The following is a 17,647-nucleotide window of genomic DNA, read 5'->3' on the forward strand; positions in this document are numbered from 1 at the left end:
AGATGCACACGCCCTGAGCGCAGCGGTCCCCAAGCGCAGCTACACAGGATTTGCGCAGTTGCCGGTCAGCCATGGTGGTGCATGACGACGCAGATCCGCCGTGTTGCGTGACGGGTGTGGATATGTGTATGGGTGTGTGCGGATGCTTGTGAGAGTGTGAGACTGACTACTCTGCTAGACGGGGCGCCACATGCAACGTCCGATCTGCATCGAATACAGCCGTAGCCGTAGCCGTAGCAGTAGCAGTAGGACCGCGTGCCCTCGTCGTCGTCGCTTCTTGGCTCTCTGCATCGTCATGGGCTGGGCCGGCCAGTCAGGATGCACAGAGGGTAAGCAGGCAGCTCCAGCTGATGGCGCACATCATGTCAGCTACACTACTGCTCCTTAGGAGTAGGCGGCGCACCAAGGTGTTCGCGACGATCAGGGTTTACGGGGAGGACGCATATCGGTTGCGTCCACCCCTCTTGAACTCTAACGCTGATTGCTGACAACCGAAGTTGCTTGGCCTGGCCAACCCGCCAATCCCCCCCTATAGGCGAGAGGCGGGGCACGACCTCTATCCGGAGCCGCCCATGAACAGTTTCCACAGTACCCAGTCACACCCGTACGACAGGGGAGGGGACCCCCTCCCACCCGGCCCCATGTCGTGCTTCTTCGAAACTTTTTTCCGGTGGTTTTGTTCGGAAAATGGTAGGTTTGCCGCCTCTCCAAGCTGCTGTTGCTGAGGCTGAGATGGATGATGCCACATGCCCCAAGCGTACCGTACCACAAGGCTGAGAGTGAGGCTCGCACACTCGTACACGCACGCACGCACGCACGCACGCACCTACACTACACAGGCTCGCGCACTCCGGCTCAGCTTGCCCGCAAAAAGAGATCTACGGTGATCTCTGCCAGGTACCGGGCATCATCATCATCATCATCATCATCATCCACATCCACATCCACATCCACCAATTGATACTACCACCTGGAACGATCTTATTTCGGGCTAGGCGGGGAAGTCGCCTCGGTAGCACATGCAATTACCTCATTCGCTGCGACTGTCGTCGGGTATATCAATATCGACTCGTAGCGACATATAGCCCGGATTTGGTTTTTGCGGGGGTGGGAAAGAGTTAACGATGCATCAGTACTAGCACACGGCACCCTGCTTCCTCCCAAAGAAGATACCAAGGGCTATTTGATTCATATTGACGGGGCAAGACACCAAAAGAGAAAGCAAGCTGATGGCTTACACGCCCTCCGCGCATCTCACTGCCTCAGTGATGGTTGCGTACCCCGCTGTTGTACATGGCCAAATTTCAGGAGAAGGGCCTCCTCTACACCATCGCATTGTTGGACTAAGTGGTCCAATCTCCGTGGCGGACGGGTTTCAGCCAACGGGAAACGTCGTTACGAGACAGCTATCCAAGGCCAAGATGTTTCGCCTGGGTGTTGCGCTCGGTGAAAGCGGAATTGCAATGCCCGTACTAGGCGGCCAATTGTATCCCAGAACGTGTGACGCGCTTGTCGGCCAAAGCGCGCCTTAAAAATAGTGCGAGTACGTAGGTACCTGGTATTCCAGGCGTGGGGGTTAGAAAAAGCATTGAATGCCGTACCGGCATGACCGACTGGCTGGCCCAACGTGCAGCTTGGTGGTTAGCAGTGAAGATCACAATGTTAAGGGAACGTTACATGTCTCTGGCGAGCTGTTATTTGCGTATACCACCAGAGCCACTACGAGGTTAGCAATAGGCCTAGCTTAAGCGCACTTGGGTACGCCAGGCGCTCAAAAGGCTTCTTGGCAGCTCCGCACCGGCCGTCAGGCCCAATTGTGCCATTGCTCTAGTGCCAAAAGGGTTCGTCCTTTGGGCCTTCAATGTCTCGCATGGCAAATCCGGGGAAGCAATCTTGTACGTAACGCTCCCTCTTTGCTGTCATGTGGTACTCGCTACATAACCACCAAACAGGCGTATGGGTGCGAATAGCCGCCACAGCGTGCATGTGTGCCCATTCTCATAGTACTAAGTAGTACACTACCGAGTCATCACGTTGCGATCTGGCGTGGGGCCACTTGCATGTCTCATAGAGCAAGATCTCGGGGCGGGCCATTGCAAAAAAAAAATCTACAAAAAGGCCCGACGGCAGCCTTCGGCAGCTGCCTCTCTGTCCTCGAGCCAGCCGGGCGAAGGATGCAGCCGTCAAAGGGGTCATTTACTGAATTGTCTGGCTGGCTGCAGTGACGCAATGGCCGCAGTGGCAAAATAAATAAATAGCAGATAACGTGAAGGCGCGTCGCCGGCGCATAATTATCCAGAGCCAAATTTGACAACAACGCGTCCGGTCTCTCCGCGACAACACCGACCAGAAATTGATTCTCTCTTGGTATTCCTCTACTTTTGGCAACGCATCCGGACTTTTCGCATTTGAGCCGGAGATGGCGAATTCCGCAATATGAGAAAATGGGCCTATGTACTATATTACATGTCAGGTACTAGTCGTGTTAACTCGCGGCAATATTGTTCCGAGTCTAAGGTCCCTTAATGAGTCGGCAGACAAGACAACACACAGAGCGCATGTGAAGATGCCGTTTGCAGCTTCCAACACCCCTCCCCTCAGCCAGGGCACACGATGTCACCACATCTCGGGTCAAAACAAACATGTCCGTGCAATCATGTCGTCATGCCAGCTGATGAATTGAGCACAGACTGCTTGGGAGATACCTTTCCCTTCAGAAAACGAAGATGCCAAGCACACGACTCGACCACACAAAGCGTATTTTTTTTTTAGAATTAGTGTACTGATTGTCAATTGGCTACTCGTTTGCTGGAAGACCAGTGCATTGTAACTCCCTCTTCCTCGTCCATCGTGTACGGACCCAGTGTACTATACTGTGCAGGACAACGGCAGGCCTCCAACCTCCTCTAATCTCAAGTGCTGTCAGCTAGATACCGAATCTTCTCCGTCACTGGGCCAAGACAATTACAATGGCATCATTTTCAACGCGCACCGATAACAGAGCAGAGAAAAAAACTCCCAAATGGTTGAGCTATGGCCTGCCGCTTTGCAACAAGGCCGTTGAAGCTCAGACCTCTCGCGTAGATATTTGCGGTTCACTCTCCGTCATGCCCATCCTTATCAGTGGTGGTCCTTGCTTCTTACCATCCCATCTCAACTTGACCTACATACAGACATATGCAGGTTCTGTACAACAACCGGTTCATTCACCTCTGCCTGTATACACACATGCGTGTGCCGTGTGCAAGAGTCGCGGCTATTGTCAGCCAAGCTGCAAGCGCAAATGCACCTAGTAGTCCTAATGGGGCCGGCATTCCAGACAGCCATTACTTCGCGCGGCTCAAATGTCTTGGAAGCCTACCATCCTTGGTCTGCGCCCCAACCGCCGTAGCCTTCTTTTTTTTTACGCCCGTAAAACCCATTGCTGTGAGATCACGCCACACCGCCTGTTGTTGTTTAGGATAGCCTTAGGTCCCCACATACGTTTTGTTGCCAAAGAAAATGGTCACGGCCTCTGGGCGGGCGACCGGCGCAATAACATTCCGCCCGAATAACTAGGACGGCCCCTTGTCTCTGATCGCGGCCGCTCCAGCATAGCCCGTCAACACCTCGCTGGCCAATGCAATCCCTTTCTAGACGCGATTTTGTAACTCCAGGATAGCTTGCAACACTAGTGCACCGAATGTTCGATTCGAGAGCCCACATACATGGTACGGGCATGAAGCTCAATTTGTACAAGGCTGTGCAGATAACGTGCAGATATGTAGCCGCGGGAGGTAAACCGCTTGTGGAAAGCTTCAAGTCGCTGTCTACTCAGCTGCACGCAGAGAGCCACCTCTCTACCATAGACGAGGGCTAGATCTCCGTGCGCTCGATGATCGACGAGCTCTGATATTAACTCTAGGCCATAATGTCCAAGCAGTTACCTTTTGGCGTCTCGAACGAAGTTCGGAGAAAATGATTACACGACAACCATTGACTGATCGACTGGTTCGACTGACTGACTGACACACACATGAGACCCTGCGCGAACGCTGTCAAACTTGTCAAAGGGGTCGTCCAGGCAGGCCTTGAGACCTGCACCCACCAGAACCAAACTTCTGGAAGCCCTCCAACTGGCAGTGATTGGCGGATGGAAAAAAATAGAATACACCGTGAGAATGCCATGACGTTTGACTAACGGATGTACAGCAGAATACGAGAAAATCCTACCAGAAACCCCCATAGCAATACCCACAGATAAGCGTCTTGTTGCTCAAACACCATGAAATCCTTCCGCCATGTCATGTCGCCATATCCCCTCATCAACCCCGTCATTCGCACTTTTACGAAAGAAAAACTTGGTACCTGAACCCATACCCATCAAAGTAACTTTCCAGACGGTCTTGTTTTCGCACGCCACCCGCGATTACGTCTTACTCACCTTCTTTCTTTCAACCATGTCCTCCGAACATGTACTGGGAGAAGGCCGATTACCCCCCACACACACACAGTAACACAGCCATTCACGACTCTACGCGCACCTACATCGGCACCATCCTACATCTGCATCAATAGCTTAATCGATAGCTCCCTTTATGCAATGTGATTGTGCCTGCTTCACCCGCTCACACCTCCTGTACTGTACTGGCTTGTCTCTCTCTCTCTCTCTCTCTCTCTCGTATGGTACACTCGGCAGCCAAACTAACGGCGCCCCCTCCCCCTCCCCCTCCCCCCTTCACCCACACCTCGCTTTTCTGCTTCTATGTACACGCACGAATGCACGCACACATCCCGTAGCCCGCCCCTCCTCCACCTCCCCCACACGCCTACACACCCCTCTCCTCCTCGCCCAAACGACTCATGTACTCACTACTGCAGCAGGTGAGAAAGCCACCATCGCAAAGCCGCTTGTACGAGTGCCGCCATGCCGTCCCCCCCCCCCCCCCCTTCCCACACCCTTCTCCCGCCTCTTCCATCCGCCATCCGAGCGTGGGGGATGCACATCCGCGATAAAGAAGAAGAAAAAGAAGGAATATGCACGGCATGCTGCGGCAAGCACCGGGTGGTGCGGCACAACAGCGGCTTGGGCACTTTTCCATGGCGGTTCTGGAATCTTGTGGTGTGCGTCGGTGGCTTGAAGCCACTGCATTCTGTGCATCTCCCTTGGAAAAGTGAGGGGAAGTGAGATAGACGAGCGTAAGGTTCAACAACAACAGCAACAACTACCAACTACCATCATACATACAAAAAAAACTAGTAAAGCAAAGAAACATGTACATGAAGGCCAATCAAAATAAAAAAAAAATTATGCGCCTAGATGTACTTGAAATTGCCCTTTGGCAATGTAAAACCCCATTTCATGCGACTTTCTTGCATTTCCCCACCCCTGCAGTACACACCTTACATACAGACTACCTTACAACTCACCACATGTGGGGCACCAGCAGCAAGACACAGACAGACAGTGCCAGCAAACCTCCCCCCCCTCCCCAAAAATCCCAACCTACTACTCGCGCCTTTTCCTTTACACCCCCAAACCCTGGCCCCCCTGACCTAGCCAAACGAACTCCAGTTCACCAGCGCATTCCACACGCAAGCGAAACTTGACTATGTTGGGAAGGTGCCTAGATAACCAGACACTTTACTTTCTCTCTTTCTCTCTCCGTCTCTCTCTCTCTCCCCCACGCCCGCACACACACACGCGCGCGCGGAACGCATGGGAAGGGCAAAGAAAGATAAAAAAAAACATATGGCACACAAGAGATAGGGTACGCGCGGGTTTAGTTTGACAAGTTCTGACATAGCATTGTAAGGAATACGGAAGGAAGAAAATAAAAAGGGGGGGGGGAAGGGTTGGTGGTGGTGTGGGGATTGCATGAATTCGAGTGTCAGGAACGGGTGAGATGCGAGATGCGAGGCACACACACACACACACACTCGTTCGTACTTACTCACTCACACATACACACGCGCATAGCACACATGACTTGAGAGGACCACAAGCGGCGTGTTTTGGAGGGAGGGAGGGAGGGGCAGAGTCCCGTAATGGTGTGTAGTAGTGGGTTAAAAGGGCGAAAGGAGGGGTGTTGCGGGGGAAGGGGGTTGGACGGCATAACGGCCTGAAGCGGGAAGGGAAGGATTGAGCAGGCAGGGCAACACATTGTTTCGGAGGTTTTTTTTCTTGTTGGACCACCTAATTTGAACAAGTACCGCGCGCGCACATACACACACACACACACACACACACACACACACACACACACACACACACACACACATGCATGTTTCTGCCTAGTCTTGCTCTTTTCGTGTTTTTTTTTCTCGGACGAAATAAGATGTATGTACATGGTTCCTTTCCGCCTTCATCGTCATTTTTTTTCAATAGTAATAATGATCCATGACAAACACCCATGATCCTCCCCTCCCACGGAGAACAATTACCCAAAATGTGGCTTATTCCTATTGATGATGTATTCGTCTTTGGCATTATTTTCGGGCAGTAATACATCTTTCCTTGGAACTTTTTAGCTTCTTACCCAAGGCTACGGGCCTATCTCTCGTCTGTCTCCTCCTCCTCTTTGTAGCTAATGCGAGCCGTAGCCCTGGCAGACTTGTTCCGTGTGGGCGCAGGCCGTGCGTTTCGCTTCTGCACGGCAGGAGCATCGTCCTCGTCTGTGCCTATGTCGCTAAGTGGAGGTGTGCTAAGCTCGTCTTCGTCGTCCTCGTCAGACGCTGACGGTGTTGGCGCTGATTTCGGGACCGTCTTCTTCTTGCTAGTGGTAGACTTTGATACACCCCGCTTAGCCTGGCTCGTGGCTTTCTTGGCTGCCGTCTTCATGGGCGTCTTGATATCTTCAGGTGGAGCAATCTCACTCGTTACAGACCCCGCGTCACCTGCCGTCTTACGCTTCTTCTTCGCGGGCGTGGCCGCGCCCTCGTCCTTCTTCTTGATGATGCGTTTTGGGGGTCTGAGCCAGTCCTCCATTCCTGGAGGCCAGTACACTCGTCCCTCTGGTCCTCCCATGCCTACCTCCTCCTCTGGAACTACTGGCGGTGGCTTGTCCTCTTCCTCAGCGTCTTCAATCTTTGCATCCAAGTCGTCAAGATCGTCTGTCTTCTTCTTTCTCCCCTTTGTCGCAGCCTTCTTCGCCTTAGGTTTCCATGGTCTATTTTCATCCTGTCGTGTGTGAGGTAGGATGTCGTTGAATGTGCCAAACCCTGGAAGTTTGAAAGTCCGCATAAGCTCAAACACTGCCTGCTCCTTGTCCTTTGCCTCGATCATCAAGTCCATGGTATCTGGACAAGGAGGCAAGGTCATGACACGCGGTGAATGCTTCCTTCGTGTAGTGCGAGTGATGGCTGCAGGCGTAGGCTCCGAGTAATGCATCTTGGGTGTGATACCTTTCCTCTGCCATGTCTTGAGTATACGCGGGTAGAGTTCCATGATATCCTTCGTGCCCTCGCGGATCTGTGTCTCATCGAAAATGATATTGTGATGATGGTAGTCCAGCACAAATGGAATGTTGAGCTCTTCACATAGAGGGAGCAGCTCATGCACCGACCAGACAACGTCGTCGTTCTCAAGCACAAGTCGATTCTTAACGCTCTGAGGAAGCTTCGCATAGTTCTCCTTGAACCTCTCAATCGCAGCTGGCTTGTCACCATAGGCTCCTCCAAGATGCAGAATCATAACAGCGTCACGATTCTGTTGCTCTGGTAGCTTCAATAAAGAAAGCATCTCATCATGATACTCAAGATCCCTCATGGCATTGTCAATGACCTGCTTTCGCGGCGACCCCAGCTGAGTGAACTGTCCTGGATGTGTAGTTACTCGATGGCCTAGCTCAGCAATCACTTTGCCCACTTCTTGAAGTGTATCAGCGGCGAATGGCTCAAGCTTGTAGCCATACTCTTCGTGGCTCGCAAAGGGAAACATCTCGCTGCTTAGTCGCATAAACTTGATGCCATACTTGTCATTCCAGCGCACCATCTTGCTTACGTCTCGCGCATTGGCGAGTCCTATCTCTTCGACATATTTCATACCGCGCTCGATATCCGCTGGCTGGTCCTTATCAGGGCGGTTCTTGGTGGCATGCTCCGGCTGAGACGGGTCCTTTAGAGGATGACGATGCTCGATAATACTCGCAATACGACAAGTTCTGGAGCTGAAGACAGGAGGATTCGAGCTTCGAAGGTACGTATTGAGACAGGCCTGTACAGAAGTCTGTTAGCTTATATCAATTAGTATATGTAGAACACGTACATAGCCCAACCGTCCTTTCCATGGAAGAGGAAGATATGAAGAGTTAACCGGTGGAGGTCTTGATAAAGCCTCTTTAAACTCTGCCTCCTCACCCTCTGCGCCTTCAGCATCTTCAGGGTCGCCAGAAACACCAGCATCGGCTGCAGGATCAACAACGCCATTAGACACCTTGACACTGGTGTCTTCCTCTTCCTCCTCAACCTCGACTTTCTGCGAACCAGCCTTCTTTCTCTTGTTATTCGTAGCGGGAGCTACCGGCGCGGTAGTCGCAGGAGGCTTCAGAACAGAGTCTATTGGTGCGTCTTCATGTCCATCGGGAGATGCTCGTAACGCAGCAGCTCCATCAAGAATCTCGGGATTGACAGTAGGATCAGTCTTTTCAGCTTTAACGCCACGGGACGATTGGCGACGCGGTAGCTTCGATACATTCGGTGGCAAAGGCACTTCTGTCTTGCGAACTTGTGATATATCCATGGCAAACGCAGGACTGTCCACAGAAGACGGTGTACTCGCCACGGCAGACCTCTTCCTTTTAGGAGGCATGGCGGGAAAAGGAGAAGAGATTACGCTTGAAAACTGTAGGTAGGGTGGCGCACAAAGTAATTGTGTAGTTCGGCATACGACACGAAGGCTGATGCTGCGGTGAAAAGAGCGTAGCATGTGCCTGGGATTGTTGGTGTACTTCTGTACTTTAAACAGCAGATGCGAAAAGGAAGGGGCTGAAACGAGCAATTTTGCTCTTTCAGCGCCATCATGGATGGGCTAAACGCGTCGAGCTCGCCACGACGTCATCGAATTGATGTTCGCGTTATGACGATGGTTCGTCTTGCGAGATCGGCTTCGGGGCGATCGGCTACGATTAGCGCGATCTCATCTGGATTCCGTTTCCATCACCCTTGCCCTGACTCCACAACATCGAGAATCTGATCTCGATGCCGGGAACCCTTTAAATGTGTTTGTACTTGTACATTTGGGGCCAACCTTAAGTTGTGTAAAGTATTTATCAAGACTCCATTATGCAATTTCGCATACCATACATAATTCCTAAACACTACACATTCGAGTTTCATAAAGTAGACCCAACAACCAAACAACCACTAAATGCTAATGAAAAAGCTTTTCTCGCCCTCCTTAGGCTCCACCCACGCGCGCTTCAAAATAGGATCGGCACAGCTGATCCTAATACGTTCGGGCGTAGCCGGAGAAACAAGGTGCAGAACAGAAGTCTCGCCAAACTCTGCGCGAGCAGACCGAAGAGCATCGCGGATTGCAAAGAAGACACAGCTGCCCATGAAGAGTGGTGGTTCGCCTGTAGTTCGTCGCAGTTAGCAATCCGTTTCTGAGGAACTCTGAATCATAGAAGAGAGAAGAGAGAACTTACCAACACCCCTACTTCTCTGAATGGTCCTAAGGTTCTCCCAGTTCACATCCTTGAGCAAACTGACATTGAACTCCTGCGGAATATCTCTGAATCCGGGGATCTTGTAGTTACCCGGCCCCTTTGTTGCAATATTGCCTGTTCCCCTCAGCCACAGAGACTCCTCCGTCGTAAACAATCCTTGACCCTGCACGAAAGCGCCTTCGATCTGGCCGTAGTCAATAGCTGGATTAATGGAGCGACCGACATCCATCTTGATATCCGCACGGCGGCACGTCCAGTCACCGGTCAATGTGTCGATTTCGACTTCGGCAGCAGCGACACCCTGGGTGAAGTAGAAGAACATCTGTCCCTTGTTCTCGCCCCAGACGTAGCCAATATCTGGTGTCTTATAAAACCCTTGGGCAGAGAGATTTACACGGTCGAAATACGCGGCATGAGCGAGATCCTTCATAGTCGCCTTGGGTCCTAGCTTTTCCTTGAATGGAGCCAGGCGCTCATTCAGCTGTACACACGCGTTGTGGATCGCGTATCCGTTCAAATCAGAGGATGCTGAAGCTGCTGTAGATGAAGTGTTTGCAACAGTATTTGTGGCGGTCTCGCTGATAAACACATCCTCTAGTGGTACGCCGAGCGTCTGAGCAGCAATCTGTACCATCTTGGTATGCAATCCCTGACCCATCTCCGTACCACCATGCGCAACAAGGACACTTCCATCGTGGTATATGTGTACAAGTGCACCAGCTTGGTTCAGGAAAAGCGCAGTGAATGAGATACCAAACTTGGTCGGTATAATTGCAAGACCCCGCTTGTTCCACTTGTGCGTCTTGTTCCACTCTTCGATTTCTTGACGGCGCTGTGCGTAAAGGGATTCTTCCTGCACTTGCTTGTACATTAGAGGCACATACCAATCCTTAATCTCCTGGTTAAAATGTGTGACCATGTTCGTTTCCGGTGAGTACATGTTGATCTCTCTCAGTCGTTCGACTGGAATCTTGAGATGGTCGGCAATCTCTTCCATGTATGTCTCAGCAATGAACATGCCCTGCGGACCACCGAAACCACGGAACGCTGTGTTAGAGACGGTGTTTGTCTTTGCGACACGGCCGCGAACGTGGATGTTTGGTATCGAATAGACACCATCAATGTGAGAAAGTGAGCGCTCGACAACTGCACCAGAGAGATCTTGACTCCAGCCACCATTGCAAATAACATCTGCATCCAGTGCTTGAATCTTGCCGTCCTTATTGACACCAACTTTCCATCGACCAAGGAAGGGGTGGCGTTGTCCAGATGTCGCAATGTCCTCATCTCGATTAAGCATACAGCGTACAGGCTTGCGGACCTTGTTTGCTGCACAAGCCACGATACCAGCGAGCTGAATCGAGCGTGTCTCCTTGCCACCAAAACCACCACCCATGCGCTTGACACGGGTGACAATCTTGTTCGCAGCGACACCAACCACTTTGGATACATAGGCTTGAGTCTCAGCAGGATTTTGTGTACTACTAAAGATTTCCATCTCGCCATCCTCAGGCTTAGGAACAGCCAGACAAGCCTGGGTTTCGAGGTAAAAGTGCTCCTGACCACCCATACGCGCGACGCCAGTGAAGACATGATCAGCCTCGGCGAATGCCTTCTCAGTATCACCCTTCTTAATGTGACGGAAGTGATTGAAGAAACTTTCCTGTTCAACGGCTTCTTCGATTGTGAAAATAGCTGGGAGCTCCTCATACTCAATCTTGACTGCTCGTGCAGCTTGCTCTGCGTGCTTAGCTGTGTCGGCAACGATCATACCAATGGGCTGACCTGCAGTAAACACCTTGTCGATCGCAAAGAAGGTTTCGTCACAAGCCGGTGCTCCCCACCAGTTGGCTTCAGGCGAGGCCAGGTCTCTATGGTCGACGTACGCAGCAACACCTGGCAATTCCAATGCAGCATCCGCATCTACCGACAGCAGCTTCGCGTGTGCTTTGGTCGAAAGCACCAAGCATCCGTAGAGTTCGTTCCGTTGCAGAGGGATATCGTCTGTATACTGCGCTTCGCCCGTGCATTGCTTCATCGCAGCAACATGGTTCTTCGACTGACCAACCTCCTCTTGAATGTACGCCTCCGCAGCCTTTTCATCCCTCCTGCCCTTGCTGATATCTCTTTCAATCTCTCCAATAGCCTGAGTATCAACAGCAACTTCCTCAGCATGCAACTCAACCAATACCTCGTGATAGAACTTGTAAAAGAAGCTGAGAGCCAAAGACTTCCTGTATGTTGCCATACCACCTGGCACACCAAATCGCAGGTCAAAATCCTGCTCCAGCTGATCCATGACCCCTTCCAAAGTCTTGAGCTCTGTAAACTTCTTACCCTGGAGGAATTCCATTGCTTTGCGCGCATGTGTTGTCGTTGGTGCCATACCGCCGTATACAAGATCCACGCTCTCAACCATATGTTGTTCATCCAGGGAGATCCTCAAAGCAGCATTCACAATTGCGATATCATCATCCTTTCTCTTTGCCTGCTTGTACGCGCGGATGTACTCACCCTTCTCCTTTGCAATCGGAATCTTCAAGCCTGCAATAACTGCATCGGGTGGTAGCGCAGTTTGCCTGTAACCCTTGAAGAAAGTCGACATGGGTATCTCTTTTGTCTCTTTGAGGCTCTTAGCAACAAGTGTCGCATTTGTAGCGACAAACACCGGATTGAGATCCGAGATGGGACTCGCCGTGGCCAAATTTCCTGCTGGCGTACCCACATTTCTGATTTGCCTTCCAGCAAAATACCGGATCTGCTTCAGAATTGTTGCAAAAGGCTGGCCCCGGGCTAGCCCATAGTGTTCAAGAGCTTCTTTGCAAATCTCTTCAAGATCCGTTAGGACAACGTTTCCGCCAATCTCAAGGTGGTCGTCATTCAACTTGAATTGACGCAACTCTGGAATATCGCCAACAAACACTGACGAATTGTAGTTCATGCCCTTGAACTTGATTTCAATCTGCGTTTCAGTCGAACCACCAATGAGCTTCGCTGACGGATAGGCATCCTTGATTTCCAGTAGTTGCTGTAGAGTTGTCGGCCGGAACCACCTCTTCTTCTTGTTTCCGAATGCAAGCGGCTTGAACTCGTGTTTCCGTAATTGTGGGGGGAAGATCAACTCTGTGTCGGGCTTATACTCGATGAATCCAGGTGGTGTGAACCTCTTGATCGGCTGCTCTTCTCCATCTGCTCCATTTTTCTGGCAGCAACCTCCACCGCCGCCCCCATTCTTCTCCATGCAACAACCACCGCCCCCATTTGCTTTCGCCTTGCCACATCCAGACTGTACACTGAAGCTTTGTGCTGCGTCTAATATTGGCCTGTATCCTGTACACCTGCAGAGGTTGCCGTCGAAGGCCTCTTCCACCTCGAGCTCGGTGGGTTCAACATTGTTGCGAAGCAGAGCATACAATGACATGACGATGCCCGGTGTGCAGAAACCACACTGGCTGCCATTGCCCTTTGCTATCCGTTCTTGCGCTGGATGTGGTCGCTTTACATTTCCAATTCCTTCGACAGTTATTACGTGTTTGCCGTCTACGCTGACGAGGGGTGCAAGGCATGCGTTTACGGAGGCGTGATATATCTTCTTCGTGGTTGGGTTAAACTGTGACACAACCTAGCAAACTGTTAGCTCTCTTGGTAGCTGCCAGCACTGGGTTCTCGAAATCTTAAAAGATCTCTAGAGTAGGCTCTCCTCTCTCTTTTAATACCAACAAAACATACCACTGTACATGCACCACACCCACCCTCTGCGCATCCCAATTTTGTCCCCGTCAATCCAATCCCCCTCAGATACTCCAACAGTGTGACTTCGGGGTCCGCACTGTCCAGTACAACTTTTGTTCCATTCAGGTAGAATCGAAGAGTATCATCATATTCTGCGGTAACCTCGTTAAGCGACTTCGTTGCCTCGCTCGACACTGCAGGCTGTGGTGTAACGATTCCCGGTGCCATGGTTGCCACGCTGCACTGGTGTGGCAAAGGAAGAGGGGAAGAGGGGAAGAAGAAACGTCAAAGCGCAGAGGTAAACGGAAAGAGGAAGAAAAAGAAAAAGAATAACGGAGTAAGTAAACGCAAGCGTATCACAAGGTCAATCGCAGACTGGCCCAGCTAGTTACAAGAATGCCTAGGGTCTTCTGTCCTGGCGATGTGGGGAACGAGCGGAGAGCAAGTTGGACAATATGGCCCTGCAAGAAACAGTTACCTCGGCGGGCTATATCAAAAGCTAAAAGCAGTCAGTTGGGTAATGTAGTCCATAAATCACCTAGCAGACGCACGAATCAGCGCCGACACAATTGTGTCTTATCTCAGGACGCGTTCCAGCTGCAGAGGGTCCACGCAGGAGCTCGCCGATGGCCGTCGTTCGCGCTTCTGCCCCTCCATCCTTGCCCCACCCCGCGGCTCAGCGACATTGCACGTGAGCAATGACTAGATTCAGTATTTGGCTTGTTGTGCCGTTACAAGAGGCGAAGTCCGCCCATAATAATTTGGACCGGATTGCCGGCGAGGATTAGTGTGTCACTGTAGATATCACATTGGAAAGCATAGGAGGATACGAAGAACGATTTTCGTGGAAGAGCTAATTGCACACCGCAAGGGCTCCATTTTTGATAGTATAATACTAGTACTGTACAGGACAGAGAAACAAGAAGGCCTATGCAGCTCAGGTATATGCACCACGTGTTCGCACGTGTCGGTTGACGGCTCGAAACCAACTCCAAAGTCACACCCAGTGATCTGCAGAGGGCGATCGAATGCAAGTCTACGTACGATGAGGTACGTGCATTAAGGCAGCAAACGCTTTTGTTGATAGGAAATCCAGGGGAATATCGCGGGATGTCCTTGTAATAATGGATGGGCGAGGGGCGAGGGGCGAGCTCATGGTAGACGCAATTAGACAGCAGACGTATAGGTAAACGGTGGGCTTTGCAAGATACTCTTGGAAAACCGCAACGACGCACCGTCGATCATCATGTGGAAATGATAACATGAACGCACAGCTATTGGTGCAACCCAAGGACTGGGGAGCTCGCAACAGTCATCCATACGGCAGGCATAGATCAATCGATGTTCGGCTCACGCAAAGCAGCGACGGTAACGGTGTCCCTTTGTAAGCATAGTCAAAAGCCACACCATCGTAGATAGTATGCTCGAGGACAGCCAGTGGTTGGAGGAGCATGAAGTGCAAATGTGTCATCCGCAAGTCATGAAAACATCGGGTATGCGCAGATCAAGAAGTCGAAAAAAATAGGTCCAGAAAATCGGGTATAGTAATCATGCCAGGCAGCAAAGATCCAAGCATTGGTCATGCAAACATGCAGGGCTCGGCGAAGTTCAGCAAGATGTGCATCGGTCACAGCGACTAGGTGGCGACTATGCGCCTGGGGGTCCTTGGGCACCTTGGCCGCCTTGTTGTTGCTGAGCAATGGACGCATACCACATTGCCAGGTAGTTCTGATAGCCGCCATAAACGGCATACGGGTCAGCAGCAGCGCCACCTGCAGCGGGGGCAGCGGCTTGCGGAGCTTGTGCAGGCGCAGCAGCCTGTCCATACGACGGTGTCTGTTGATGTGAGTAGCCATTATCCTGGTTGCCATTATCACGTCGGCGCGAATTGTTCTTTTCCCGCTGAGTTCAGTTAGTATTGTATAAACATGACCAAACTCGGAGCACACATACCACTTGATCAACCTTCTCCCAGATTGCTCGCTTGGCATCATCGATGGCTTGACGTGTTCCAACAAGGCCAATCTCGCGCTCGATATCAGCGCCAGATGCTTGCGAAACGTTGATCTTGCAGCCAGTCTCGGACTGCATGGATTTGATGGTTTCACCGCCTAGGTTCCTGTTAGTATGATGATTGCATATCAGATATCAGCACATGTTACCTTTGCCAATAATCATGCCGACAGCGTCAGATGGAACATGAATGCTATCATTGATCTTGCCAGCGCCGACACCACCAGCACCAGCACCGTAGGGATCAAAGTTATCACGTCGGTTGTTGAAAGGTTGCTGTGACGGCGGCTGTTGGTTGCCGGTGCCTTCCATTTGCTTAGTGTCACTATCGACAATTTCCATGATGAGTTCCTTGGCATGGGCAGCAGCAGCAGGACTTCCAATGAGGTTCACAGGACGCAGACCGTTCACGCTCTTGTTTTCACCAACGATGTTGACGTGGCAGCCACTGCGTTCTTGCAGGTCACGAATAGTCTCACCACCGCGGCCGATGATGAGACCAACGGTTCGATCGGGCACCATAATCTGCGACGACTGTTCGCCTTCTCTAAGAGCCGGTTGTTGCTGGCCGACCGTCTTTGCGGTGGGCCTAGCATTGCGGCCAGTCTCACGAGCAGGGTTTCCACCATTCTCTTCGATGATACGGTTGATCTCGCGCTTGGCACTGATACGAGCACCAGGGCTGCCAGTTATACGGCACTCGCGCTGAGGTCCAGATTCGGGGCCGTTGATGAATTGAATACGTGTCTGGGATTCTTGTTCAATGCGGCGGAGACTCTCACCTTGACGTCCAATGACAAGACCAACCAACGAAGAGTCAATGAGAATCACCTCAGAGTTATCATTGGCAGGGGGCGAACGAGCCTGCCCGTATTGCTGGGCGGGAGAGAAGGTGTCACGTCTAGGGGGCGAGCGATCACGTTCACGACCATAGCCGCCTCGGCGCTCATCACGACGCTCATCGCGGTATGGATTGTAGCTTTCACGCACGGGTTCTCGGCGCGCTGGAGAGCGCGAACGCGACCGAGAACGTCTGTAGGGCTGGCGCCCACTGAGGCGCGGGTCTTCTTGGTAAGCTGGAGGCGTGTAAGTTTGCGCTGGGACACCATAACCAGACCAAGGTTCAGCAATACCTGGGCGCGCTGCTTCATGGGCAAGGCCTTTCTGGGCTGCAAAACCGCGCGCCTTTGCCAGTGCATCCTGGATGCTTACAGACCCAGAGCTCACGGGCTTGATAGCACTAAGGTCAAGACTGCCAGAGTGTGTGGGTTGTGGGAAGCTGTAGCCCGGTATGGCTGGCGGGGTGGCAGTAGGCATTGCGCCAGGAAAGCCTGGTGGTAGGGCTTGCGGAGGGGGATGCTGTGCAGGTGGAGCCTGTTGGGGTGTCTGGGATGGTGTGGTCGCCGGTCGGCCGGCGGCTGGGTGAAAAGTCAGTATATGCGCGGGCTGCGGCAACTCCAGTTTGCGAGCCAACGTACCAAGAGCCGCCAGGATGGCGTTGAGATCTGGAGGAGCGGCCATGGCAGGCTGCGCGTTACCAGAAGATTAGTAGTAAAGTCAGAGAAGATGCAGGGACAGGGAAAGCAAGATGTGGAATGGCGAAGGCAAGAAATACGGCAGCTGAGTTGGTCGCGCCGTGGCTGTCTGTCCAGGTAGCAGGAATCTTTGCGGCGAGGGAGAAGAGGAGTCGGGCGCGGCCTTAGTACGCGCTAGTGCCAAATTAGCCGAACCAAGTTTCTGGCCCTCTGGCGACAGCAAGTGAAGGCGCAGTGGGAGAGCCAACCACGTGCCCTCTCTTAATCATTCACAGTCGCTGCATATTATATCTTGCATGTTTGTTTGATAGTATGTTTTTGTTCCATTGATGGTTCCTGGTCAACACATGCGCCAGGCCATAGGACGCTACGAGCAAACACTTCAGTAATACCGCAAAGAACGCCGTGCGTCTGCAGAGACAGACGTATTATGCCACCAGTTCACTTTGCAGCAACTCCCAAACCCCTGCTCCTGTACTCATGCAAGCTATCCAACTCTCTCCATACTCGAACTGCAGGCACTGCCTTCCTTTATGTAACAGGGGTGCGGGCGATGCGGACCACCCGTCTGTTGTGAATCCAACATCGCCCACGCAAGATGAACATCATACGAGACCCTGCCAACGCTATGTGACAGACAGGGCAAACGTGTTTATATAGACATTAGAAACGAATCAAGGGGCGATCGACGCAGTGGAATAGATCTGGTGCCCAACAGCT

General features: G+C 51.9%; 5 protein-coding genes across 5 annotated transcripts; 2 read left to right on the forward strand and 3 right to left on the reverse strand.

The window, feature by feature from the left end:
• Positions 1-71: 71 nt before the first annotated feature.
• On the forward strand, positions 72-961 carry COCMIDRAFT_22049 (uncharacterized protein; the record flags this gene model as incomplete). Its single annotated transcript, XM_007684801.1, has 4 exons — positions 72-148; positions 179-329; positions 498-690; positions 840-961. 4 exons carry the CDS (start codon positions 72-74, stop codon positions 959-961), a joined length of 543 nt encoding a protein of 180 aa, XP_007682991.1.
• A 1,491-nt stretch (positions 962-2,452) lies between these two features.
• On the forward strand, positions 2,453-2,683 carry COCMIDRAFT_81963 (uncharacterized protein; the record flags this gene model as incomplete). The annotated part of the gene is made up of 1 exon (XM_007684884.1): positions 2,453-2,683. One exon carries the CDS (start codon positions 2,453-2,455, stop codon positions 2,681-2,683), a length of 231 nt encoding a protein of 76 aa, XP_007683074.1.
• A 3,849-nt stretch (positions 2,684-6,532) lies between these two features.
• Positions 6,533-8,788, reverse strand: COCMIDRAFT_22050 (uncharacterized protein; the record flags this gene model as incomplete). The annotated part of the gene is made up of 2 exons (XM_007684802.1): positions 6,533-8,194; positions 8,246-8,788. The coding sequence occupies 2 exons, from the start codon at positions 8,786-8,788 to the stop codon at positions 6,533-6,535; spliced, it is 2,205 nt and encodes a 734-aa protein (XP_007682992.1).
• A 554-nt stretch (positions 8,789-9,342) lies between these two features.
• On the reverse strand, positions 9,343-13,607 carry COCMIDRAFT_82012 (uncharacterized protein; the record flags this gene model as incomplete). The annotated part of the gene is made up of 3 exons (XM_007684885.1): positions 9,343-9,554; positions 9,627-13,269; positions 13,377-13,607. The coding sequence occupies 3 exons, from the start codon at positions 13,605-13,607 to the stop codon at positions 9,343-9,345; spliced, it is 4,086 nt and encodes a 1,361-aa protein (XP_007683075.1).
• A 1,419-nt stretch (positions 13,608-15,026) lies between these two features.
• On the reverse strand, positions 15,027-16,913 carry COCMIDRAFT_81884 (uncharacterized protein; the record flags this gene model as incomplete). Its single annotated transcript, XM_007684886.1, has 4 exons — positions 15,027-15,281; positions 15,333-15,490; positions 15,542-16,810; positions 16,871-16,913. The coding sequence occupies 4 exons, from the start codon at positions 16,911-16,913 to the stop codon at positions 15,027-15,029; spliced, it is 1,725 nt and encodes a 574-aa protein (XP_007683076.1).
• Between the last annotated feature and the right edge of the window lie 734 nt (positions 16,914-17,647).

This window comes from Bipolaris oryzae (assembly GCF_000523455.1).
Source record: "Bipolaris oryzae ATCC 44560 unplaced genomic scaffold scaffold_5, whole genome shotgun sequence".
Taxonomy (NCBI): domain Eukaryota; kingdom Fungi; phylum Ascomycota; class Dothideomycetes; order Pleosporales; family Pleosporaceae; genus Bipolaris; species Bipolaris oryzae.